The 27527-nt window shown below is 36.5% G+C and overlaps 1 protein-coding gene across 2 annotated transcripts in view; it reads right to left on the bottom strand.

Moving 5' to 3' along the window:
* Positions 1–10822: 10822 nt before the first annotated feature.
* The window catches only part of RRBP1 (ribosome binding protein 1), a 42331-nt gene continuing 25626 nt past the window's right edge, over positions 10823–27527 (bottom strand). The window contains exons 8-23 of one of the 2 annotated variants that reach the window (XM_072409490.1): positions 26050–26188; positions 24457–24641; positions 24191–24319; positions 22404–22496; positions 21900–21992; positions 21280–21369; positions 21051–21140; positions 20208–20300; positions 19038–19109; positions 18202–18297; positions 17328–17411; positions 16437–16508; positions 15388–15456; positions 14164–14250; positions 12874–13017; positions 10823–11311 (exon numbers count right to left, since the gene is read on the bottom strand). In XM_072409490.1, coding sequence (XP_072265591.1) covers positions 11276–11311; positions 12874–13017; positions 14164–14250; positions 15388–15456; positions 16437–16508; positions 17328–17411; positions 18202–18297; positions 19038–19109; positions 20208–20300; positions 21051–21140; positions 21280–21369; positions 21900–21992; positions 22404–22496; positions 24191–24319; positions 24457–24641; positions 26050–26188 — 1572 coding nt within the window. In that variant the 3' untranslated portion in view covers positions 10823–11275. The remainder of the gene's footprint in view (positions 11312–12873; positions 13018–14163; positions 14251–15387; positions 15457–16436; positions 16509–17327; positions 17412–18201; positions 18298–19037; positions 19110–20207; positions 20301–21050; positions 21141–21279; positions 21370–21899; positions 21993–22403; positions 22497–24190; positions 24320–24456; positions 24642–26049; positions 26189–27527) is intronic. The other variant, XM_072409491.1, reaches the window with a different exon arrangement.

The raw sequence follows: 27527 nt of genomic DNA, 5'->3' as shown, positions 1-27527 counted from the left end.
ACACACACTTCATAGCATTATACATAACATGATCTATACAATTGGACAGCCTCTCCTCAATCCTGGTTTGGTAAAAATGAACATTTTGTTGAGGATATTATACCCCTTTCACACCCTACTAACCCCAATTCCTAACTTGGTCAAACATCCAAAACAGACTACTTAAGTTTATATAGGTTTCTAAACAACATAGCATCAATTCCGCAACCCTCTACACTCCAAAGATGAAGGGGGGCCTAGGAGCACTAAACTTGGTATTTTTCCATGAAGCATCTCAGATTGCTACCCTGGGGCAGTGTACCATGCCAGACACCCGGCGGCAGTGGACCGTTGTAGAAGCTCTGTCTTGCCCTTCTGACCCAATAAAGGTTCTTGTGTGGATTCCTCTGTCCAAGAGACAATATGATGTTCATCTTTATCCTACACCCTATCAATCTGGGATGGCCAAAAAGGAAACCACAAACTAAATTCCTCCCATACTCCCCCTACTCCTTTGTAACAACCTGAAGTTCCCCCCAAGCTGTGACAGAAGACAATTTGAGAGGTGGGCCAACGAGGGCTTTTTAAGGATAGGTGACCTTTTGGATGGGAGGAACATATTAGGCTTCTCCCACGTGAAAGATAAAAATTCTCTCCCACCGTCAGAAGAGTTCCTATACTTTTAAATATGCTCTTTTATACAATCTACGCAACCTATCTTTGTTCGACCCTCCTAAGAAACTATTCTATATGACACATTAGGAGGCAGACCTTGGTACAGAATAGGAAATACAGGATTGCCAAAAATTAGTGAGTTAAACCTCCAAAATTTCCCTCAACAACAAGATAGAGTCTAACTATAAGATTTTCATGTGCTGGTCTTTGGTTCCCATTCAGCTGCATAAACTAAACAAAAACTTTTCTCCCTTGTTTTATAGAGGTTTTGATCAAATAGACACTATTTTTTATGCTTGGTGGGGTTGTCCTCGTGTTCAAAATTCTGGATACAGATTTATAATTTAATATACTCGGTCATGCAAGTCAACCTACCGAAGAGGGTGGAGAGCACACTTTTCTCCAAGATAGGGAAGGATATACCTAGGGCGACTGCCCGATTGATAGCCTATATCTTTTTGTCAACCCTGATAACAATTGCATGCTATTGGAAATCTGTCAGTATTCCCATCGATTTTACTAAAAACAAAATAAATTGAATAATGACAAATGATAAATTAACCTGTATTGTTCAAAATAAAATGCAAACGTTCTACAAGACATGGGACCCATGGATCTCATTCAATTCTGCCTAGTGTTCATAGAAGTTCCACCCTACCCCCTTTACCCCCACCCTCCTTCAGTAATAGTTAAGCTTTTGGTTATGTTTACTCAAGGAAAGACTGAAAGACATGTTATAATGGAACACAGAAGTGTTGGGCAAGTTAAAAATATATTTAGACTTATCATATACTGTGTGTCCTCACTTAATCTGCAACTCTACAGCCTTTTCCTTGTCAAATGTCATTTGTTGTTATAGTCCTGTTAAACTGATGTAACCATCTATGTTCTGTTTTTCCCTGTTTGTTCCCATACACCCCAAATGTTTTTTTCTGTTCCCTTCCCTATACAAAACCAATAAAACTTTTGGGATTAAACTAAATCGCAGCTGGTAACATGACTGCAGAGATACAAGTACTGTATTGACACATTCAGAAACCTATGAAGTGACATCATCGCTACCACATTAACCCCCTTGGCGGTATTCCCAAGTGTGGCCCGGGGTGAATTATACATACCAAAAAGCGGTAACCCCGAGCCACACTCGGGGTGGGAAAAAAAAATCCTACCTGCTTCCCTCAATCCAGTGCCACAGCTGGATTCTGCATCACCTCCCCCGGCTCGAAGCGCCGGGGAGGAGTGGCTTGGCGGGAAATTTACCAGCAGATTACATTGTAATCTGCTTTTAAAACATTGATTACATTAAAAAAAGTTATAAAAAATAATTCCAAATAATAAATCCAAAAGTTTTTTTTTTATTGTACCCTTGTTTAGACAAATTTAAAATGTGTTTTAAATTTTTAATAAAGTTTGTTTTTTTTATAATTTTGTTTATAAAAGTATTTATAATCATTCATTATATTATAGTTTATGATTTGTGTTTCAAACTTTTTCATACCCAGAAGTTATTCCTAAGAATTACAGGCCTAAAATATTAAACAACAAATTTCCATGCAAAACAATGTAACGCTTTTGACATAATAATACGGACATAATTAGAATGCCAGGGGGGGGTAACACATGCACATGGATAGGTGTGTTAATGCGGTAGGTACTAAGGATATGAAGAGATAGAGCAGGACTGACACATCTAGAAAAATGTCCTACAGAATGAATCAGCACACTACTGACACAAATGAAATCATATTTACGGAGCTAGACTCACCACCATACTGACAACCTCAGGAGCAAGTTTGCAGCAATATGGACCATACTGACATTGCCATGACTCTGCCAAGGAGACTTATGATAAGAGGATCAGCAAAACACATTTCTTACAACTTCCCCTATTACACCTTCAGTAACAAGTGGGCAAGAATCATTATTACACTCAAACTATAAATAATAGCCATTATTTACTGTGCACTACTGATTAATTAGGTTTAAATAATTAAGCGCACAAAATAAAAAAACTTGTCTGCATTGACTTTATCATCCTCCAGGCTTTTTTATCATTTTACAGAATTAAAGTTTGGTTATATCTGGTTGCTGTGGTGCAAGCTACTTTTTCAACTAGCCTGCTCCCACATCTTCCACCATGCCTGCTTCCACAGGTGGGCAGAGGAAAGCCCAAGCTGTCCCCACTGCAGGGCAGCTATTCCTCGTATCCAGGAGGTATGTAACATACATCCCACAGGTCTTTTATAAAACGGCTGATAATATATTATTAAATGTAATATTCTTTAGGAATTATTCATCTAACCATGATTTTCATTTTTTTTTGCAGGATACTGGCATTGAAGGTATGCGGGGAGTTTATATATGGTCTGACAAACTGCAAAGGGAACTCTCATTCCTTGCTCCTGCAGAACTCATCGATCCACGCCCGCTGATTTCCATCGTTATATCAGAAGATGGAGAAATTTTCATCAACTTTAGACAGATCCTACCCGTATGAATGACATCAGTATGGACATATCTGTTGCCTGGATCCTTTGCCAGCAATTACCCCAACCCAATCAGGTATAAGTTTTATTTCATTTAATTTAAATTTCCCTTAACAATAACCCTAATGGATGGTAATATTTTCCCAGGGCCAAGGTCATCAAAGGATTTTTGGGTAAGGATATATTTTGCATTGGGGACAACCACCGCTGGATCGTTCTAAATGGGATCTCATATTTGAATATCGATGGATATTGCAAAAGGTCATTATTATTTTATTAAATATAAAGGAGTGTTGTCTCCCTATTTTTAGGATTGCATTAACTCTTTTAGCGATTGTGTAAGGGGTACTATATACGCCTACATACAATCATACAATCAATAAACTCGAGGAACAGATGAAGCCGGTCGGAGGAAGAAAGAAGACGGACATAGCGGAGAAGGACGCTGCGGGAGGCTGGTGGATCAGGTAGATTGGGTTGGGGAGAGGCAGGGGTCTTTTTTTGACAAAGGGAGGTAGGCAGCACACTGATTTTTTTATTCAGTATTAGTTTAAAAAAAAAAAAAAAAAATTACATTACATTAATTTTGTTTAGCATTAACAGCTTTTCCCAAATTGTTAGGCCGTTTGTTGATTACCTATGTGTAGCCAATCTAACAGGTTGGCCAGATTGGGTAAACATATCTAGCTGGGATGAGCTCCAGTGATTTTGGGAGGGGGCTACAAACTTTTAGCCCGGTTCGTTCTTTGGCAAGACAGATAAAAAAAAAGTTCAAATAACAGTAACATACATATAACATAAAAGTAGATAAATAGGTTTAGGATAAACTCGGTACAAAAGGTAAGTATGACAAAAGTTAAGTTTAAAACATTTAAAATTAGGATAAAGTTTAAAAGTAGGATAAATAAGGATAAACGTCATATAAATTAGGATAATATTATCTAAATCAGGATTTAGATAAAATACGATAAATTACGATTAATAAGAATAGGGATAACATTCTGATATATTGTAGATGAAATAAGATTACGCTTGACAAAGAATATAATGGAATAAGAGTAAAACTATATAGAAATGTAGATAATAAAGATGGACCATCATAGCACATGAATGTAGAGCAGATCACACAGTCTATAGGATGAGGCCTACTACCAGCACGCATCCAACGCTAGAAAAACGATGACTATCATCGAGTAGGTTAGATTAGCGTAGTTTAGTGTAGGTCCTGCCCTAAAAGAGTCTACCTTGTCGTGGTGGGCAGGCTTGTAATTAACTGGCCAAAATTGTGTCACAGAATAAAAGAATCATTTGACTACTTTTCATTTTTTGGCCAGTTAATTAAACTAAAGGACTCTTGATCACTGATTACACTACAGGATATAATTAAAAAGATATAAAAATACATAACCAAGAAAAGATAAACATGTGTTCTAGAGTTACTATTAAAAAATAACAAATTACATGTAAAATGCACTTACTACACAAGGAAACCAAGTCAGGAAACCTTTTTATAAAAATGTATTTTGTTTTTTCCAAATGGAGATACAAGACTGCTCAAAATGGGTCCATTTCTTGAAAAGTACATAAACAATATTTTACAAATCATATAATAAAATACCCTTTCCCAACAGCTCCATGTCAGCCTACAAATGGGTTAATCCCTCTGCTCCTCTTACTTCCGTGATTATAACTCAATAAATTGGAAGCAACCCCTAGTACTTGGTGTTTCTTCTTTTTCCTCCTCCTAATCTCAGGTGCATAATTCGTTGGAGTAAAGCTCTGACTGACCACTGAACAAGCAATATCCCCTTGCATGACTCCAATGACATCTTAGGATGGGAGCTCTGCTGCTGGTTCGTCGGGACAGGCTTATAGCTGTTAAATACAGCTCTCCGGCAATGGGGTTTGGTCTCATGCCTGTGGTGTGCTTGCTTGGATCCCCAAAGAGAAAAAATTCCAATTGAGATTGTTTCTTCATTATTATAAAACCCAATTAAACCTAAAATATGAACAGCTCTGGTATAGAAGCAAACAGATGACGATGCAATTTTAAAAAACATTATACAAATAAAGCAAATAAAAATTTGCTTTGTGTCTTTGTGTCAAACAAAGACATTAATTCCAATGTTGAAGGTTTTACTGTGTAGACCAAATTGAAAAATATGCATGGCTGCCTGCTTTCTGAAAAGTTTACAGCATATGAAGGGAGCGGTAGAATACATTCTGAGTCATAATAGGTAAGAACATGAAAACAAAAAAAAAATTAAACAAACAAACCTCACTCGGGTATTTTACAGCTATAAACACACATAGAACCCCATGACCGACTCTCAATAATAATCAAGTCAAAGAGGTAAGTATTTAAGATTCAAGGTAGCATATAGGTCTACTATATAGGTTGTACTAAAATATTGTCTCCCATAAACTCTCTCAAAATACCTAAAGGCAACAAAACTGGTGGCCTTAAATCCAGTGCTGCCAACATGACTCAGTTTCTCTTAACAATACAATTTAGTGTATTCAAACATTTTCATAATATCAATCAGTGTATCTTCAGATACATCTCTGACCAAAACCTTGGACCAAGTGGTGAAGAAATGTAGGGTTTTAAAAAGTATTACGTTTGTCGATTCAGTAGTAATTTGTGTAACAGCTGCTTTACCTCCAACAGTAACACCTCCAACAGATTTGGTAAGGATGGCAACAGTTAATGCGTTAGAAAAAGATCTAAAAAAATCTAGAAATGTAAATTTTGCAATACCTGACCTCTTTTTCCCTCTTTTTTTACATGAAGTAAACCTATTATAGGGCACAAAATCTGGGTTTGTTCTAAGACCCCAGTCATTTATTGACATGCCCTTTCCTAAAACTTTAGTATTTCAGAGTAAATGAATCGGATTCGGTTTGGATACTGAACACTTGGGGCATGTGGTCAGCCATTCTGTGCGGTGGTGGGCTGGAAGTCAAATGCCCAGTATGCTCTATGTAAGAACCTTAAAATGCATTTTTCCACCATGCTATACTTGTGATTGTTTTTAAGGTTTTTTGTTTTTTTACAGTCATCCCGATTTCATGAGTTTCCATTGATCCCACAAGAAGAAGTTTATCAGATCAGCTCATTTTCCCAAGCAGTCTGGAGGGTCTGGGATGAGGCATTCCCTTAGTATAGAATAGATCCAAGACATGGATTTGTCACTAAATCCTTCCTGAAGTAGTGAATTTATGTTAGTTTGAGGGTGGAAAGTCTGCCTTTGAGCTCTTTTTGTCTGTACAAAACTTCTAACCTGTATATACTGGAATATTTGTGAGGAGGGTAAACACCATTTATATTGAAGCTCCAAAAAGGACAGGAAGTCCCCCCTTTCATTCAGTAAATTTTGTAGCATGTAGATGCCCCTAGTTGCCCAGATGCAGTGTTGTGGCCTGGGGGAAAAGCCAAAGATAAACAAATGGGCATTCTGGGTGACAAAAGACTAGAGGGGGCAAATAAGTCTGTTTAACTCCCTCCAAAGTATCTCTCCACAAAATATTTTGTTTAATAGTTGGGGGTAAAGCACTAATTGGGACATGGAGTAGATCACTTTTGCAATTTTGATTGGGTATAAAATGATGTCAAGCATGGCCCAATACTTTCATGCCTAAATAAGCTTGCTAGGTCTAATGCTTGGGAAGTTGACCCCCACAATCCTCTTGAAGTTTAAGGAAGGAAAAACATGTCTCCCCTTCCATATAAATTGTGAAAACCCCTCTCCAATCTCTAAAAATCTTTTTTTTGAAGCAACAATGTCAGTGTATGCAGTGGGTATAGCAATGTGGACAAACTAATCAAATTATTAAGATGACACCGTCCTACAAATGAGAATTGGAGATATTTCCTGCTTTTGAGTTTAGATAATATCTTAACAAATAGAGGATAATAGTTGAGAGCACCCAAATCTCATTTATCCCTGGAAATTCACAAACCAAGATAAGTGGTGCAGTCTTTATACCAGTAAAACCACAGCTAGCTGCCCATGTTGATTACTCCAAAGAAAGATAACCCTTTAAGAATATAAGCTCGCTGAAAAAAGCCATACCATTCAATATGCGTTTGCATTTGTTGTCTTGGATTTGACATCATTAAAGTAATATCACCAACTAACAGAACTATCTTGAAGGCAATGGATGGAAAGCTGGTTTGGATCTGGGACTTCACCAAGCAGGGCTCCTCCCAAGCATATTCGTCCACCTTCTACCACAGAGAAAAAAGGACAAAAATTATACATATACATAGAGAGAATCTCGTTTGTTAAATAAAAGGCCTGTGCATCTTCTGTCTTTTGAAACCCTCACTACTTCCCACCACTACGTCTCCCTTTCTATTGTGTAACGCCCTCCTATCAGGTTTATTAATAATAATAAAGTCACAGAAGTTTCTTTATTGATATAAAAATATGCCAGGTATGTTAGTCCATTGTCAAGGAGCTTTATATATATATATATATATATATATATATATATATATTACTGACACAGAATTGGCACTAGCTCTGTCATAAATGAAACCAAGCAAAAGCCCAGTTTACAGTACCGTAGTTCTGTAACTCACCCAGACTACATCATTGGTAGACTGGTTTTGGAACGGTGAATGAATTGGCTGGGGGGCAGGGATGTCCTTTTTAGAATGCCAATAAGCCCCGAAGCATCCTCTGTGAGGCCCTGATCAAAAGCCAGAAAAAGAACAGATGACAACCTCTCAATTTACCTTTACTTTAAGTGGGGCCCCTACTCCAGTCCTAGCACTCTATTGGACTCCAGTATGCGGAGGATGGCACCTGAAGCAGAAAGGAATGTCAAAAGAGATAGCTGAATTAAAACCCAATAAACTAAATCGCAGGAGTGTGCATGTGCGGGTGCGCTCCGCTCTGATCTTCTGTGCTCTGCAACATCTTCATCCTGGCCACAGACACAGGATCCCAACCCTCCTGAAGCTATGGAGCAGTCTGCAGAAATGGATGCTCCCCAGGGAGGTAAGTACAGAGTGCTCCACCTTGATCCTTCACACTCTTCCATAGACTCACCTTTATCAGACAGTCACATAGCTGAGCCCCTCTCCCCAACTTCCATACACTGATTCCCTTTTTAAGGGTTCTCAGTTTACCCCAAGAGGATGCCCCAGACCCTGGGAGCCAGCACAGTTCATCTCCAGGTACTGAATTATAAACAGTTCTTTCACTCCCTGGGACAGAAACGACCTTATAGAGCAAGAAAACAGAGGAAACGGTCTGTAGAGTCACAAAATGTGACAGATCAACTCAGCTTAGCTCTTAAGATCACCCACAACCACAGCTGTGTTTAGCAAAAGGTTTCTTCTGCAAGTCATGCAAACTTCCCCCCCTGCCCTCCATCAAGCCTCTGACCTGCACACAAGCGAGCAGGGAAGCCCCGTTCATATCCGTATGTCGGATGTCCTTAACTTGGGGACTACCTGTACAAGGTGGGTGGGGAGTAGCTCCCTCTGCTGGCAGCATGATCTCATAGAGCAACAAAAGAGATGCGTGTACCCCATCCCCCACAAGACGAGAGAGAGAGAGAGAGAGAGAGAGAGAGAGAGAGAAGGAAATAAGCAGAGGGCCAGATCCGTGGCTCGTAGTTTGGGCACCTCTGCTCTATGTAAAGTATACATTGGGCCTGATTTTTTTTTCCAAGAAGATAAATTATCACGGGAGAACCTGAGTAATCTAGTAAGACCTGGAGTGGATCTAGTCCAGGACTGAAAACAATTGCAACCTATTTAATGTACAGCACTGCGTAATATGTTGGCGCTATAAAGACCCTGTTTATTATTATTATTAATAATAATATTAATAAAAGCAAATATTTTTTTTTCTACATTCTACATTTGGCAGATCAGTGCCAAATGTAGAAAGCTACCACTGCTTTTGACATGTTTCATCTCCAATGTTTCGAAATACCCTGCTTAGATTTTTTTGCCGATCATGAAAAGATGAGTAACTGCCATTGGGAGTCAAATGATAAACTGTTGTGCCCTCAAATGTGCACATACGGTCTCAGGCCATAGTGCCTGCTGCCATGCCCTCCACACCCCATGCAATTCCCTCTGCACATACCGGTCCATACACCTGTAATATCCTCTGTGGTGCTTCCCTGCACATATCGTCTAACGCCTTTTTGTCTAATGCCTTTTCATTTTAGCCAGATGATTGCTATTTTTAAAAAAGGAGCCCTCCCTTCCTCTTGTATGTATTCTTATCCAAGTGCATTATCTTTCAGAATTTAGTCAGTATTGGAGCACCTTCAGTCACCAATGAGGAGCTGTAATATATTCTGCATAAAGACTTCTCAGCACATTATCATCCATACCATTTTGGAGCCCAAATCATGCAACTGGATCTCACATGGGAACTTTGACCTTTGCAAACACCAAACACTTTTTTGAAAGAAATATGTAGGTGGGCAGCTTTTTATGAACATACAAGTTGCTTGGCTGTGATGATGAACTAGTAGATCCCCCACCATCCAAATTCTCTCAAAGTTCTGTAAAAGTCCTTGTGAAAGGTAAAACTAGCACAGCACACAGCATCCTGCTTCTTATTCCACTATCCCACTATGCAACAGTGATTAGACCTAGGGATGGGTCAAATAGCCGGTGCCAGAGGATTGGAAAGGAGGTTGGACCACCTAAGGTTCCAGCTGTCAACAGGGAAGGAAGAGAGTTACCTATCTTGGTGCATAGTAATGGATGGCAGTGAAGTACAGCTAAGAGAGACACTATTTTTGATCATAAAGTAAACTAAGTCCTAAAAAAACACTGACGAGAACCATTTTAACTGACCAAACTGGTGAAAAAACAGATCGGTGGCAACTCTGCCTACAGAAGAAGTAGAAAAAACACTGTTCAACTTAGTAGACATTTATATATGGCATTTGACAGCTTGATTCAATAAAAGAAAAAGCTTGAGAAATCCCACACGTCCCCTTTAATTTATCACCTCCTTGCCAAAAGAAATAAGTAATCAATGCCAAGTAAAGTCCACTGAAAGACCAGCAGGCCATGAGGATGATGTGGTTACTGTGGTGGTATCTGTAAAAGAAAGGAAACTGTTCTGGCATCCTTGTGTCTATCATAAAAACAGTTGAAGTCAAACTTTTTGGGTCTTGTTAAGAAAGGCACCACATCAGGGAATAATTTTGAACACATACAGGGTTTATAAAAAGGTAAATATTATTATTAATAATAAACAGGATTTATATATGGCCAACAAATAACACAGCGCTGTACATAATTTTTTTTAAACCTTTTATGGTTACAGTCATGAGTCATTGTGGAAAGGATATTATAGCTTGGCACATCTGAATGCTGCAGTTTTTACCTTTACTTTGCAAAGCTGCTCCAAAAAGAATGGTTCTTATTCGGATCGGGAATGAATAGCCCTTTTTGATGTCAAGCCACAGCCTTTCTATTGGATTAAATTTTGGACTCAGATTAGGCCATGAAGGCTTAGTTCACATTTATTTGAAAATACCTAGAAATCCACATATAGTAGTTGTAATTGGATTCCTTAGTGTTTGTGAGCTGGTTACTGCACAAATTTTACCACTAATTGACCACAAATTGTCCACTCCCCAAACACCGCAAGCACACACACATTACACAGATGCTCCAATAAAATACAACAGAATTATTATGGCTATATCAATATTTTATTGGCATTTAGGAAACCAACAATTCACATGAGTTTATACTGGAGACCAGTTACAGTATGGCATCTTCTTCATATAAATTGCCAGGTTTATGTCCATTCATTCATCGTTCACTCCAAAAAACAAAAAATATATATAATAAATTGCACTGATTCCTATAGCAGAGTACACAGTCTGTCCCTTTTCATAATTCCCAGTAATCTTCTCAGGTTGTCAGTCCAAAAAGGTGGATATGTTGGTATGGCTTACTGACACAGTCAGTGGTTTTAAAATGGAATGTCATTTTTGTTCAAAAATAGTATGTCATCATAAGTAAGACATGAATTTCAGGTGGCTTTTGGCTCACTAAATATTTTTTGAATCTCAAAAACGGAATGTTTAAGGCATTGTGGTTAAAAAAAAAGCCCTAACCAAGTATACTTTGGTTTGGATCAAACAGATGTTCCGCTACTGACGGATTCTTGGTCCTAGAAAACAAACAAAAAAAAATGTAGAATAAATGTAAATAGTTTTGCAGCATTCACAGTATTTAGGATTATTTTTTTTTAATTGGACCATTATTCACAAGATAACTTTTTTTACTGGAAGCTTAGCTCAAAGTGGACCTAGCCTTAGACAAACTTATCCTTTCAAGAGTGCAGGAAAAGTGTGAATGATGCCCCATGTACAGCAAACATTCTATAGCTGATCTTTTCCCTGGGCCAAGTTTGTATTTTTTTCTGCAGCATTGCTGCAATTTATTTGGAGTCAGGACTTGGTGAAATGTTCCTGTCTCTGTGGAAAAAATATGCCTCTGATGATATAAAATTCCCAATCGACTAATGAAGGATATCTGGGTACTGCTGCTACTACCTGGAAATTATATGATACAAGGGGTATTTTATACCATCTACTTTACTACATTATTGTGCCAATTAATCACTGTAGAGTTTATGTATAGGTCCACTTAGTCTAAGGTTTATTTTAATTTTTCTATGATCTCTATTACCATAAAACCACATAAAACAAAGATAAAAGACATACAGTATAGATATAAAAGCAAATTGGGAACAGACACGGGAATAGTAAGAAAAGCCCCTTTAGAATATTTTACAATTAATCAAAAGATATCTAGAATGGGTTACTTCTAAAATAAAAAGAATACAGAAAAAATAAAAAAAATGTACCAAAAGAGCTATGTAGACTGCTAAAGAGGAAAAAAGTAGTTGCCTGGCTGACACTTTGACCACTCTTGTTTCAGAACAATTTATGTCACCACAGTAGAGTCCGATTTTAATACACAGTGGAAGCAGCATAGAGGCTACAAAAACAGTTTTATTGATTCAACAAGCAGACTTTACATGCCGCCAAAGCCAACTAAATGGCAGGAGACAGAGGAAGAAAAGTCTAACTGTTCAGCATAAGAGCACCAATATACTGAAAGAGGGAAATCAGGAGAAAATAATTTTTTTTCACATACCATATACAGTATACTCAAATATAAACTTGTTTTTTCTTTGCCTGAAAATGCCATTGGAAAAAGAATCTCTGTTTATACCTAGTAACTTAGTATACCTAGTATCAGGTACTTGGTATTTGGTTTGACAGTTTAGAGATGTCAAAAACCAGCTGTTCATAACACTTTATATAAGGACACCGTGTCATCTACTGGTGGCCAACAATAATAAACAAAAGATCATTTAAAAGCAAATGACCTAATATTACAAACTCAAAAGTACAAAATACCTTAACCTGTAAAAACCTACTTTGACCTATAGATGTTTTTTTTCAGGTAAAAGTAGATAAGTTGGTTTATATTCAGATCGGTTTATTATTAAGCATATATGGTATGTGCAGAAGGTTTAAGACAGATTAGTTAATTTTGAGAGATAAACAAATATTTAGCCTAAACATGTAACATGATTGTATCATCAGTGTGTATACAGGAATGCAGTAGAGAAGTAGCACTAGTTATCAGTTAGTGTTTTTATTTAGGTGACAAAAGGAAGTTGAAGAGACAGGGTTAACAGCGAGAAAGGTGAGTTAGTACCGTGACTTTGAGTTGGCTTTGCAGCAGTTTATTGTGCTCTTTTTCCTTAGTTAGTTGTTCCTGAGAAGCCTTCAAGAGGTGTAATAGTTTGTTAGCAGCTTGACCTAAGTCCCGTGTTAGTTTTTTTTCCTTTTCAAGTCTTTCCTACAATACGTCCAGTGAAGGATAATGTTAGCTTTAAATATATATATATATATATATATATATATATAAGAATTATGGTGAAACAAATCTTTAACATAAGAGATCTATTTGTTCAAAACCTAAAAATCTAGCTGACAGCTGAGTGCTGTAGTATGCTAAAACATTGTACAAAAAAGTGCAGAACCCATAAGATCCTGTCTGAACTCCTCATTACCTGATTAGTAAAAGGCTATGAATGACTGACTGCCATAATAACAACACATTTTACCATTATTAGAAAATGTTGTCACTAGGTCTTCCACCTTAGCAAGCCCACTTATGCAACAAGCAAGCAGCCAGATTTTGATCTCTATAATTAAAAGGGTGCATGAAAAAGGGTGGATATGTTCATGAATGAAGTCAAGTATGTAGCGTTTCCTTTAGAGTAGCTGTGAAAGGTATTTTATAGGGCACTATTTATTAGTCGAGTATCACCTTGATAACAAAACTGCTAAGAAGTGTACATTCCACACTGGCCATACATAGCAGATGAGATGAAGGTTTGGGAATAAAGGTTTCTCCCCAGGAGATGAGATGAAGGTTTGGGAATGAAGGTTTCTCCCCAGGAAGGTGATCGCCAGCATTTTTTGTTATGTCCACGTTAGCCAAAAAACCCTAGCCCTAACCACGCCTTTATTAATGTAAAACAAGTGAATTTTTTATTGTACGTTAGAATAATCAGTCTCCTTCTCCCATGTGTCAGGAAAAGAAGGAGAGAGTGAACATTAAGGCAAAGTACAGTTTTAGTACACCAATTTGTTTCAACTTACTAGCCAATGAAAGATTTGTCTCGGGTGCAACTTTAATTGTAGTTTTGCCACATTAAAATGCGGTTCTTACAGCACACAGAGACCCTGGTGTAAAGGCAAGCACTAGTTCTTTGGTGTTTTGCAAACTCACACCACAAATTAGGTTGTAGATCTACTACCTATGGTCATTAAGCGATTAATATTGTTTTGACAGCTACAGATCCAGTTTAAATTTAAACCCCTGAGCTAATAATCATTTTAATAGTCATGATGCATGAATTCTGGTGACCTGAACACTTTCAGAAGAAAAGAACCTTAAATATGCAAAAATACCACAATTTATAGGATTTGTGCTAACCTTCAATTGTGCTTCTTCAGTTCCTGTAGCGCTTTCTTCTGCACTTTTCAGTTTCTCAAGCTCTTGCTGCAAACTATACATGGATTTCTGTTCATTACAAATATACAAAAGTTAAAAAAAAAAGTAGTAAATCATACAAGTTAGAGTACATTGCTAATATATATGCACAATTCTTATGTTTTGTCTCCTTATTAATGATGCAAGTATAGAAATAATGATTGATCTGTCCATGAATTACCAGTTTTGCTACAGCTCTCTTAAGCTTTGTGAGAGGGAAGAGGTTTTCCAGTCCCTGGGTAATAACGCTACAACTCCATAGACTGAATAAGTATTTTAACCCTAAGACAGAAACTGTTACTGGGAGGATCACCTGATAATAAAATTCAAATGATGCAGCCATCATATCCAAAAATTAAAAGACTGCAATTTGTTTAAATGTTTTTTTGTTCCAAAGACACAATAGTAGTGTTACACATCAGGTTTACCTATAAAATCTCCACCACAACTAGGAATGGGGTGGCTGTTGTCTTTATATAATTATAATTATATATATATAATTGGATGTATGTATGCATGACATTTCAACCAAACTTGCTATACATATGACAGAGACTCATGTGAGTGCACCAGTCATCTTCGTACAGCGCTGCGCTATATATCAGAGGTATGTATGTATGTATGTCATCACTAGGAAACGCATGGGGACATTTCAGCCAAACTTGTTATGTTCCACCATCACTCGAAACGCATAAAAACCAAAATTGCTGGACATATGACTTGTTGACCTTTGTATAGCGCTGTGGTATATTTGCATGTATGTATGTATGTATGTATGTATGTATGTATGTATGTATGTATTGCTCAGTGACAGTATGCCTTTTGCTTATATTTTTACATAGTTTTTTTTTTGTTTTTTTTTTTTTTTTAACTCTTTTAGAAATTTCTGGCCTGTAATACTAAAAAACTAAAGGCAATTGGAGGAGTGCAATCAAAGGCAAAAAATAAAACAACACCGTAAACAAAAAAATCACTATAGCTTAATTTGATTCCTTTTCTAGCAAGTTTATAGATAGAGAAAAAAACCTTTGAATCTGGCTTAATAATCTTATTAATCTGGTTTAAATATTATAAAAGTAATAGTGTAATAAATAAAAGATGGCCCCAAATCATTCTAGTTTCCTTTGAAAGTAATAAATACTAGTTCTCTACATGTAAATTATTCACCTCTCCCAGGTCTGCTGTGACAGTCTGCTCATCGGTCTGTTCATCCAAACTTGGCTGTGGAGCCTTCAGCTAGTAATAAAATACAAATATTTAGAGATACTTAGGTTATGATGCTGTTACACTTAGTAGTAACTGTAGTACAATTTAGAGGGTAAAAAGTAAAATATTAATACAGGCAGCTAAGCAAAGCACGCAGAGCGGGTTGCAAAATCCTTTATAACCGCCTTCCCTTAGCCAGTCCCAAAGGAGTATAGACCACAGTTGTTGACTTATTTAGCTCTGGTTAGAGTAAAACTCAACTAAAGAAGGAATTTGTGTGGGTTGGAGTTTATTCCAATAATCTACTTTTAAGATCTGAATGAGTATGTCTGCTACCTTATTTTCCTATGATGGGTTGGCTGAAAAAAAAGCCATTAGGGCAAGATGAAGGGAAGATGACAAAGATGTGTGCCTTGAGTAAGGTTATATAATTTTCAGTGTATGATTTAATCTGATGACATTTGCCTTTACTACATTTGAAAGGCTTTTAGCTATTCCTGCCACTGGCCACAGCAAAATGCTAGGAACTTTGCCACACTTTCTGCATACTAACTCCATCATTTGTAAGGGTTTACTAAGATACTTTTAACTCTCTTCTACTTCTACAGTACTGGGTTTTTTAGTTCTCTTTTACACTTAGGAGAACTGTGCTGCTCTTGCTTTTTTTTTTAAGTATATCCTTTGTTTAAATCATAATTCAACCAATCTACTCACTATTTTACTTTTTTTAGTTTTGTTTTACAGCAAAAAGCAAAGTTATGTTTCTGGTGTTCATGACAAAGCAGATATTATCCAAAAAGTATAGAAGGCAATATCTCAAGACTTAATGGAATTTTCCATCTAGGGATGTCTGAAAACTGTTTCCCAGGACTCATTCCATTTCTCAAACGGACTCTGGAAATTATTATTAGTTTCTTAGTTTTATACAAACAGGAGGAAGGTTTACAAAGATGAATGATAGTGGTTGGTAGCTGAAAGGGCAGAACAGGATGCCTGTACTAGTCTCTTACCTGATGATCTTGTACAACATGGGACTCTCTGTCATGCACATGATTCTGCATTTCGCTTAACTGCTGCCTGAGCTGAAAAACAGGAATGTACAATTTACATTTAACAAGAAAAAAACCCAAAGGCATTACCTTCACAAAAAAATGTTCTTGAAGACATTTTAAGGGAATTTTTTTTAGTAATTGCTACTACACTGGAGCATGTAATGCACATAACGTTTGTAGTCATGTGACAATTTTAAACTTGAACAAAGAGGTAATGCTCTCTACTGTCTAAATTTGGTGCATCTGGTGCATTTATGCAGATAAATAATGGAGCAATCATTTTTTTGGTTAAAATGTACCAGTTCTACACTTCTGCACTAAGTAGCAATATTACTATAGCACACACAAAATCTTTGGGGCAACCAACACCACAATGCTTCAACAGATGCCATGACAAAGTGAAAAGGTTCACTCAAAGCCTAGGAAATCTTACCCTCACTCCTGCATCTGTGTCTCTACAAAGACCAATGGCAGTCAGAAATGCTGTTCACCTTGCCTGAGTTGCCATTTTTTTCTTACCAGTAAGAGCCTAGTCATGCCATTAGCAATGGACTGAATTGCACAGCACAGGATCAATTCACCAAACAAACAAAAATCTATTGTTTCCAATAGGTTTAGTTCACAACAAAATGCCCTATAGGTCTTTGCTGAATGGAAATGCAACATGCCGAGTTTAGGCAGTTCAAAGCATTTCAACAGTCACAGCAACCTGCAATGATGTTAAGTAATAGATTTTGGCTCCAGTTATCAACAAAACAAATCCCACAATGCAACTTGTTATTAAGCATTAAATGCACTGGAAGAGGTGTAAATTCAGCCTTACAATGAATATATGACTATTAAAATTACCAGAGAAAGCTCTTTGCTCTGCTTTCTGGCTTCTGTTTTTGTTGCTTCCAGATGTTCTTGTGATTCTGACAAAAGCTGTCTAAGCTGCAATAAAGGAAGACAGATACTCATGTTAGTATTCTTTATACAAAGCACTGCATTATGCTACAAGTCAATCACACTCATTAACATACAGTCCATATCCATGCACTGGTTTTGATACAGCTTTCGAAAAGGTTCTTTGTTGGTTACAAACACATAGAGTATACTCATGCTCAGCTGTACTGAGCCCAAACATTTTGGTATTCACAGTATTTTATTGTAGGTCATTGATGCAATTCACTACATACAATATTGATGAAAGATAATGGCTACATTACAGCCATGCTTAAATATTTAAGGTTTGGGTATAGGTTACTGATAGAGAAAGGCATATTAAACATTACACACATTATAAACATTATGTGCAGTATTAGGACTGGGTGACAAATACATGTCAGCAACATTACTCATATGTGTTTTATCCACCTATTGAAAAGTAAATGGTAGACAACAGCAACCAGCAGTTTGTTTATTCCCATAACAAATTAGGCTTTCAAATGCCTTTCACTAAATACAATGATGTGCAGTAAGGTCTAAGTGTTCCCTATTCATAATAAACTATGAAATTTTTTAGGCCAGGTTTGCATCTCCATGCTACCAGTGTGTTATTGCAAGTTTTTTGGTGCATTGAATTAAGAAACCCCCTCAAAATGAATGGGTTGAGAATTGATAGCACTGGAAAGACACAATATGTATGTTGTGGTACCATGTGAACATCAGCTACAGATAGGTGTGAACCTACAGTATCCTTATTATATATAGGATCAGATAAATAACTTAATAAAATACATACACCTTCCACCTCTTTGGAATAAATTTGACATTCTGTGCTAGATGTGTTCATCTGGGATTCCAGCTGTGCTTCCATTAAAGCAACGTATTCCTTTAGCTGAAATATAGAAAGACAATATTGTCATGCTCTGCATTCTCACATATGGCTACAAAATGATTAGACTGACAGTGTAACTAGAAACATCTGTGGAACAGTATAATCATGTAAAGGACACAGTACATCCTGTTTGCATCCTAGTAGTTCACTGGTCAACTATACAACCATGGTTGGTTATTCGTGTTGATATTTTTCATTTGCAATCTGTATTGAGATTTTTATTATTCCAAGATCACCTCATATTTATTTAATTTTATAATCTCCACCATGAGGTATTTGGGTATTCTAAAATAATAAATACATTGAAATAAAAAAAGGGAGATTTGATGTCTTGTCATCCTATCCTTTTCTGATAGCATATGTGTTACTTCCCCAACCTCCTAGATTGTAAGCTCTTCGAAGCATAGTTACAAAGTAGGTCAGAATGAAAAAAGACATAAGTCCATGAAGTTCAACCACTAGGGAAATAAACATATCCCAGATATTAAACCCTATGGGCACGCTCTCCAATTCCACAATGTCCTTTTTGTACACTGGTGTTGGGGCAGGGTCCTCTCCTCCTCTTGTGTCACTGTCTGTATCTGTCTGTCATTTGCAACCCCATTTTAATATAGTGTACAGCACTGAGTAATATGTTGGCGCTATATAAATCCTGATTATTAATATTATTATTATTATTAATAAAATTAATAGAACACACAAGCAACATAAACATATGGCAATATAAACAGCAACAATACCTGGTCTGTGCTTTGGACATCTAATTTAAGTCTTTCCACTGTTTCTTCCAGGGTTTTTATTTGGATTTGTGACTGTAAAACATTTGTGATAATCAATATACATGAAGGGCTTATACGGTAAGGAAGTGTCAAAAGTTTCACTAATTAACCGATACCAACCAATAAGTTTGGTTTACTATATTTAGATAAGAGAAGAACAAAGATAAAAGCCAACCATTTAGACAATTAGGTAATTTAAGGTACCTATATTTATTGCCTTTGTAAATAGACCTAAAGGTGTGCATTAAACCATAGCAACCAGATGTCAATTTTTTAGGTTAAGCAGAACAATTTCAATTGTTCCTAGGCTGCTATGGGTCACATTTGGTTTGCTGTTTGTGACTCCTATTTGAAGGATATCTAATAAATTCCATACTTTCTGACTCCCAGTAATCTATAATAAACCCAAGGGAAATCTCAACTATAGGGACACAAACCATAATAACCCTTCCACTTTAAATAACTACACGCACACAGCCCCTATATACTCACAAATACTAGCGCTCTCTTTGATCCACTACAGCTGACACTTAAATCGTCTGTGATGGCAACCACTCATGTGAAATCACTGGCTGTTTGGCTTAGGCCCTGTTACAGGGGAGCAGGTTGCATGTTGATGAATACCTGACGGTAATGAATATTCTTGTTGGCTGTGGGATCAAGGCTCAAGGCAATACTCATTAGGTCTTGTTTTTGTCCAACTGAATAGGTCTTCATATCAAATTTCATTGCAAATAGACAAATCTTTTAAGTCCATTGATTTCCTTCTGTACCTTATATGGACAACATATTGAATGGTAAAATGCTTTGTGTCGTATCCATCTGTCGGCAGTTTTTGATGTGTAATTTCCAGATGGTCCTAATTAGCCACAATGATTTGCAAGATTTTTCTTTAAAGCTGCTACCAGCACCATCAAAGTGACACATGTAGTTTCCTACCCTTTGTGGAGGTTATGCATTTTAACCAAAAATGTATTCACATCATTGAAAACAGAATACCACTGTTGACCTTTCCTTAAAATGATAATTTAATGCAGGTTTACTTTAAATTGATCATTTAGGCAGCTATGCCCCTATCCAGTAGCAAAAATAACCTCTCCTGAAATGGTGATTCATTCCAGCTGGACTCACCTTCCTGAGCGCTTCTTCAGATGCCTCCAGCTTTGCTTTCCAAACCAGCTCTTCCTCCTCAACACTCTTCTGCAGGTCCTTCAGCATCCCTTCCTAAAATCAAAAGTTAGAACTCAATATTAGACCAGCATATGTGAAATGCCTTTCATAACATTTAGTGCTGAATTCTACTTATTAGCCATTGATAGTTCACCTAAAGATGATGGAATGTAAAATAGAATATACTAAATATTATAATCCACAGTTGTAAATTTACTGTAAGGCTTATGTAATTCTGTATACAAGCAGAAACCCTAAAAGTGAACACCTTCAAAAATTGATAAAATCAGATAAATCATAAAAAAAAACAACTCACCGCATAGAAAAAGTCAAGTAACTGATTCCTATTAGAAATTATCCTAGCTGATCTGATGTCAAACTAGATTTGCTGAGAACACTATAGGTTAATAATGTTTACACCTACTTATTGCATTTATTTGAATATAACATAAATCTTTGATATACAATGCAAAGCAAAATAGTAACACATGAAAGAGACACACGAAAAAGCTGTAACTGTGTGCACTGTGATCATGTTCTCATCCGATCCAATGCAGACAATATAGGCAAGATTCTCATTTTGCCATGGGAGCATGGACACATTTGTTATTACAACAGGTGTTAACAGCATGTACAGCTGAGATATGAACATTTTAAATATGGAATCTTGCACCAGGTCACTAAGACATGCAAATAATTACCAGTTATCTTTAGACACATGATAAATGTCATGTATGACATGTGTAGTACTTTAAGCCTAGATAATGTGATAATAAGCATATTTAGTATGACAGTCCAACTAACCGTCTCAGCCAGGATGGTCCTGTACTGGTCACATTCTGCTTGCAGGGAAGCCTGTGCCTCTTCTGTTTCTTTCAATTTAAGTAATGTATTCTGCAAACCAGATAAAAGATCTTAAAAAATATATTCAGTGCACATGAATTCCTATTTCCAATACAATCAGAGGTTAGCACATTTTGTCTTTAAAGTTCTTCCAAATAAGAGAAAGAGATACTTGTGCAAAAACACTTACAGTAGAGTCTGTCTGGTCTGATGGTTGGCTAAGCTGCTTCAGTAAGTCTGATGATTTTTCCCTGAACTCCTGAAGCCACTCACTGTACAACTGTAATAGGAAAGACATCAGTACCAATCAAAAAATGAATCATTACTTTTTATATATTTATTAGACAAGACATTTTTTATTAATTTAAGCCTGTTTATTTATATATATCTAGCATCACATCTCTATTTTCCTCTGAGGCTTGCTGCCCATGGATTACCCTTTTATTTATGGACTGCAATTCTTCCAATTATGGAGGCATCACACAATATCCAGTCATTAGGGCATTTTATTACATCAGTACAAAGTCCTTAGCATATTGATAAAGGGGGAAAGTAGGAACCAGTGAAGGCAAAATAAAAGCAGAATGAACTTTAACCAATGAAGCGATCCACTTGGTTGCTGTAAGCAATAGTTCTGTTTTAGCTGCAACAATTTATGCTTTAACTTTTACAATACAGATGCTCAAAATCTAAAGGCAACCCACATTCCTAAAAACATGTATTTATTACCTATGTGAATCTAATTAGCTTATTGTAACTGTAATTCTCAATTTATGGTAATGTTTTGAGAGATACAAAAATCAACCTTACCTGGTGTGACTCTACAGTAACTTGTGGGAACAGTGACATTAGTGCTTCTTTTGTATTTTTCTGCACTTCACTGAGCTGCTGTGTCAGTTCTTCCTAAAAAACAAACATTTCAGCGAGTTTAGAGGAACAATCTGATTTTGTCAAAATAAATGAGGCTATGGCGTTTTGGCATCATAACAAAAACAAAGCAAAACAACAAGGCTATCAGAGACAGTATTTACTAAGATACCATTAGAAATTTGCCCTGAAAGTGTATTCTAGAGTTATGAGGTCAGCGGTGACAGAATAAGAATAAAAGAAGGTGGGCTGGGTTGAATAGAGTGAAGGATTAATTATATTTCCCATTCTCAATTGCTGACTCCTCATAAAGGGGATCTATAGAGATCTTTAGGGGATTCTGCACATTTCTCATATGCGCCACTATGAAATATGAGCAAGACATTCAGAATGTGGAACTAAACTTTAAAGGTTATTCAGTTTTCACTTTTACACTGAAGATTTTACCTTTGCTTTTTTCTCTGAGTTCACTTTCTCTTCACTCTTTTTTTCTGCCTGATTCAATGCATCCATTGCCTGCCAATTCTTCTCTCGTAGATCCTACAAGTAATTTCAAAGTGGTCACCAAAACTTTAGTTATAAATTTATATAGTGTATGAAATTCTTGCAAAAGTCATTTTGTTATATTAAAGTTATTAAAAATTTCTGTTCCATTTTAAACAGCCCTTTCTTTAGAACAGAACAAGTTAGGTCTATGCAGAAAAGTTTATTCTACTTCTTGGAAAGAACATACAGCACTCAGAGATGATTGATTGATTCATAAATTGTCCTATACTTTCAACCTTTCAGCCACTAAAGATTATGCTGCAGAATTTCAAGTCAAGCAGGGCAGCCTAATCCTTAGGCGTATGTAACCAATTTCCCTGTCAAATATGACCAGTCCTTCCAGGAAGTACTGTCTTCACTAAAATCAGATTCCAAGGAGCTCACATAATGTTTGACAGATGTACAATAGAAAGCAATGAAGGGAGGATTGCATAACAGCTTTTCTGGAACAAGATCAGTGAATTGCCTGGCAAGAACTGTAAACGTGTCAGGCAGCCATTCAAAGCCTAACTAAAACAATACAAAGTTACTGCCCGTATTAGAAATGTATTGCTTGCTATGCTGCTCTACTTTTGCTATGGATATATTGTAACCTAATGTAAAACATTTATACATGACCTTTATATCTAATAAAGCATAAAGAAATTTGCTTGCTTCTGAGCTGTACAAAAAAGTCAATGTGAATGCAAAAGCAACTCAGATAAAAATAAAAGCATGCTTCTTTTCACTGGTACCTGGGTCTTACACCTATGTACATCAGCCCTTACTCTCAATGTTTCACTGTGAAATAAAAAGATTACTTTAGAAGAACAAGAACAGGTAATAATGTGGAACCCCAAACAGGATTAGAACGATGTCCTCAGGATCTAATCTTGTTTGGGCATCCACATTACCTATTTGGGCTTTCTAATTCATTTGACTGGATTCATCTTTATCTGGATGGGCTTCTAGGAACACTCCAATCCTAGATACACTTCTACTTGGATGATTTTTGACTTTATTAGCATTAAAAAATTGTCCCTTTGGATATTCAGACCAGTAGTGTCCTGCTGTCCCTGTGCCCCCAGCATCACTACATCTGTGGTGTGTATTTTTGAAACTACAGGTTCAACTTTGTTATCCAAACTTAATTGTTATATATTGATAAATGATGTCTGGCAATCATTCCCGACGAATAAGCTAAAATTGCTGCAAAACGCGTCGAATGAATTTGTGGGAGATTTTCCCTATGGAGGGGTGATTTATTGTTTCAAAAGTTACTAATAATATTGAGACCTTTTAACCATAGCTATATTGATGCTGCTCTGTTTTTATTGTAACACATGGTCTTAAAAATGTTTAAAATAAAATGTTCCTATATGATTTTTTACCTAAGTAAGCCCTTGAAAGTCCCAGTTTTCTGAACCTCTCTGTTCTTGTTCTTCTAAAAATATGCCCGATTTTTGGGATCTGGCTTTTTGTTCTTATTGACTTGATTGTATAAAAAAATTGGGGCCAATACCTTTCACTTCAAATGTGAAAGAAAAAAACATCCTGTTATTTTGCCCTGAACGAACGTTGTGGAACCTTATTTGTTCCTTTAGTCCATGAACAAAAACATTCAGAAAAATAGTAACATATTTTGACCTTGCTTTTTTCTAAACATTGAACTTTGTGTATGAGGGAAAAAAAAAAAAAAAAAAACTCACGTTATTTTTATTTTTATGCTGTTCAACTGTTTCCTTCAGTTCGGTCATCTCTTTTTCCAGTAATGAAATCTGGGTATCTTTTTCTTGAAGCTTGGAATTCAATTGTGAAATTTCAGATTCTTTAGCTTCCTGCAAGACAAGATAAAACATTACAACAACTGCTGTTTACCTAATCCGTAAAATGTAATAAATACTGTACACGAAAAGAAAAACTCGAACATTAGACAGAATGTTCTAATATTGCTCATTATTCACTGTTCACCAACCTGTATCTGGCCGTCTGTTGTGTCTTTATTTTGTCCAGCTTCCAGAAGAGCCTCAATGGATTTTATCCTCTCCAAAAGCTGGGTATTTTCACCTGAGACCTCCTTAAGTTTTTGGTTCAGTCTCTCCACTTCCTCCGATTTCTGCTTGCTTTCATTTTCATAGGACGTCAGTTTGGTCTGAAGATCTATTTAAAAAAAATGCCAGAAACAATGAGATCCTGATCTCCGGTCCCTGACTAGTCCTCAGAAACTTCTTGTCTTAGAAGAAAAGACAGACAGTGACCTTGAAGGCTTCAGAAAAGTGCCAAAAGGACAACAAAAATATGATTATATAACTATGCCAGTATTAAAAAGGTAAACCAAGGCTTAGTATGTGCTACTGACATTTGAATATGATATAGACATTAGATTGCGAGTCCCTTTAAGGAACAGTTAGTGACATGACTAAAGACTTTGTAAAGCTCTGTGCATATGTTGGCACAATTTAAGTAAAAGAAAAATCTTAATATAATAGAAGAGCCCATGAAGAATATAAGTAAATCCCCCACATGGGTTATTAAGGTAAAGAATGGGTTGTCAACTGTAGCAATGTATTACAAATCTTCCACATTGTTGGCACATATAACTTAAACTTATATAACACCTTAATATCATTAGCCTACATGGTATGCTGAATTAGAGCTGGAAAACTATATTGCTATGAACATGCTCTGTAATTTTTCATTAATGTTGATATTAGGTAAAATTAATTTTTTACAATCACAACCAAATCATCAGTATATTTAATAAAAAGGAAGTTAAAGTTTTCATAGTTAAGATTTCCTTTAATTTTCTTTGTTAATGCTAAGTTTTATTTTGATGCTCATAAAGTTTAGCTGGATTACATGGGAAGTAAGGAATGACTGTAAAGCAGTAAGTAGTAAAGACACTGGAAGAAAGGAAGAGGATTTAGCTGTTCTTTAAAATTTTTAAAGAGGATTGAATATTTGCCATGTAAGTGCTTTAGGCAAAGACTTAGGGCTTTGTTGAAGTCATCAACCTCAATTGAATCATGCATTAGCCATTAGAATGCTCAAACCATTTCCTATAGCTTTCTATTGCAAAAGACTGAAGGAGGAGGGAGGCTAAGTCCATAAAAAGGAACACCAGGGTGATGATAGATCTGCTTTGTTACTGAATGGGTGGGAGATAGAAGGTAGAGGTCCAGTGTTGTGCATGGGTAAAACTATGTCCCCAGAGACACAAAATAATAATGTGCCATTGATGGCGATTAAGGCTTGGTATAATGCAATGACTAGGAACAGTATGTCTTTTCATGTCAGATTGTGGTGAATCACAATCACGGGCAACAAGATACATCCTAATACTACACCCTGATTATGTAACACTACCCAACGCTCTTTTCTGAGTATGAAGACTAAGCTTTTGAGTATCAGCCTAAACTAATTTCCCTGTTATGCAAAGAATGGGCACAACTATTACCACAAATGCATTGTTTTTTGTCTCCTTTACTCTATAAATATATGTTTAAATGTCAAAATTAGAAAAGACATTCCACTGCAAATGAGTGTAGCCTCAAGAACATATTCCCACCTGACAGATTTTTATGTTCTTCTTTGGCCTTTTCTGCATCTGCAAGAACCGTTTTGTAACTGTTTTGGGATTTACGAAGTTCCTCACTCACTTCATCCAACCGTTTCTGTAGGGTGGTTTCACTCTCTTGTTGTAAACTCTACAAAGGAATGGGAGTAAAATTAAAAATATATATCATGCAATATAATAAACTAATCATACTGAACTCCACATCACCAGACAGAAAAGCCAATTATTTCTGCTTGTTGCATATCTACATTCTTAAGAAGCTCAATGGCATTGCCATCAAATGGTGTCATATATACCTTGTGTTCCTTAACAATGGTTTTAAAAAAACACAAGTATTTAAAATAATGTCAAATTCCTATACATTGTATTATTATATATATATATATGTTTATAGACAGGACTATCTCACAGAAATAACTGTATATTGGTATCACAATACCCTTTGGAACCTTTTCTCAGTTCCACCCAGGAACATACTTGCAATTGCTGACTGTAGCAAAATAAAATTTTAAATACTGTGCTGTTTTACTTAAAGTGAAACTATACCCCATGGTCCTGACATTGCCAGCAGGCAGGCAATGTTTTATTGCAGAAGGGATTTTTTATGTCTCTTTTCAAATTAATATCTTACCCTGTAAGCAATTTTATTGTATATATAGTGTTCAGTGTAAATACTACTATTAGTCAGGTGCCAGGGCGAATTACCTCCTGTGCCCATATGAGGGACATCGCAATTGTAAAGTGGGGCACTTTGGCAGATAAATCTTTATTGCAAAAGCAACAACATACAACAAAGCACACAAGACCTCCACATGTCACGTTCTTTCCCCTAATAGAGCTTAGTTTCCAAAAGGAAGGAGGATTACAATGTTTAAACATGTTTCAAAAGACATGTTTCTTATTATGACATACAAACAGGTAGTCCCCGAGTTATGGACATCTGACGTACGGATGACTCCTAGATACGGGGGGGCTTCCCTGCTCGCTCCTGTGCAGGACAGAGGCTTGGAGAGGGGCAGTTTGAATGACTTGCAGAAGAAACCTTTTGCTAAACACAGCCCAGACTGAGCTCTTCTTCTTCTTATTTGACCAAAACCAAGCTTTGTTTGTGATTAGCTCACAGTGAGGATTTTTACAGTACACCACACTGCCTAATAATATGTTGAGATAAACATCTGTCCTAATTGCATTTATTAAAACAATGTACCTGTTCCGTCTTACATACAAATTCAACTTAAGAACAAACCTACAATCTCGTATAAAACCTGGGGACTACCGGTATACATTTTGTTGTTGCTTCTTCTACTGTTATATTTCATATATCATACCATTCATTTTTTAAAAATGCTGTGGGATGTTAACCTCCCAACCGCAAACCCCGTACTTTTTCGTCCCAAAAATTTTTGCTACTTTGGATAACCCCGTACTTTTTCGTCTATATTAAAATCTAACTTACCTGGTCCCGCTGT

Source organism: Pyxicephalus adspersus, chromosome 4 (genome assembly GCF_032062135.1).
Source record: "Pyxicephalus adspersus chromosome 4, UCB_Pads_2.0, whole genome shotgun sequence".
NCBI classification, from domain to species: Eukaryota; Metazoa; Chordata; class Amphibia; order Anura; family Pyxicephalidae; genus Pyxicephalus; species Pyxicephalus adspersus.
Note: the sequence above shows the minus strand (reverse complement) of the source record. Positions and strands in the feature narration are given on the sequence as shown.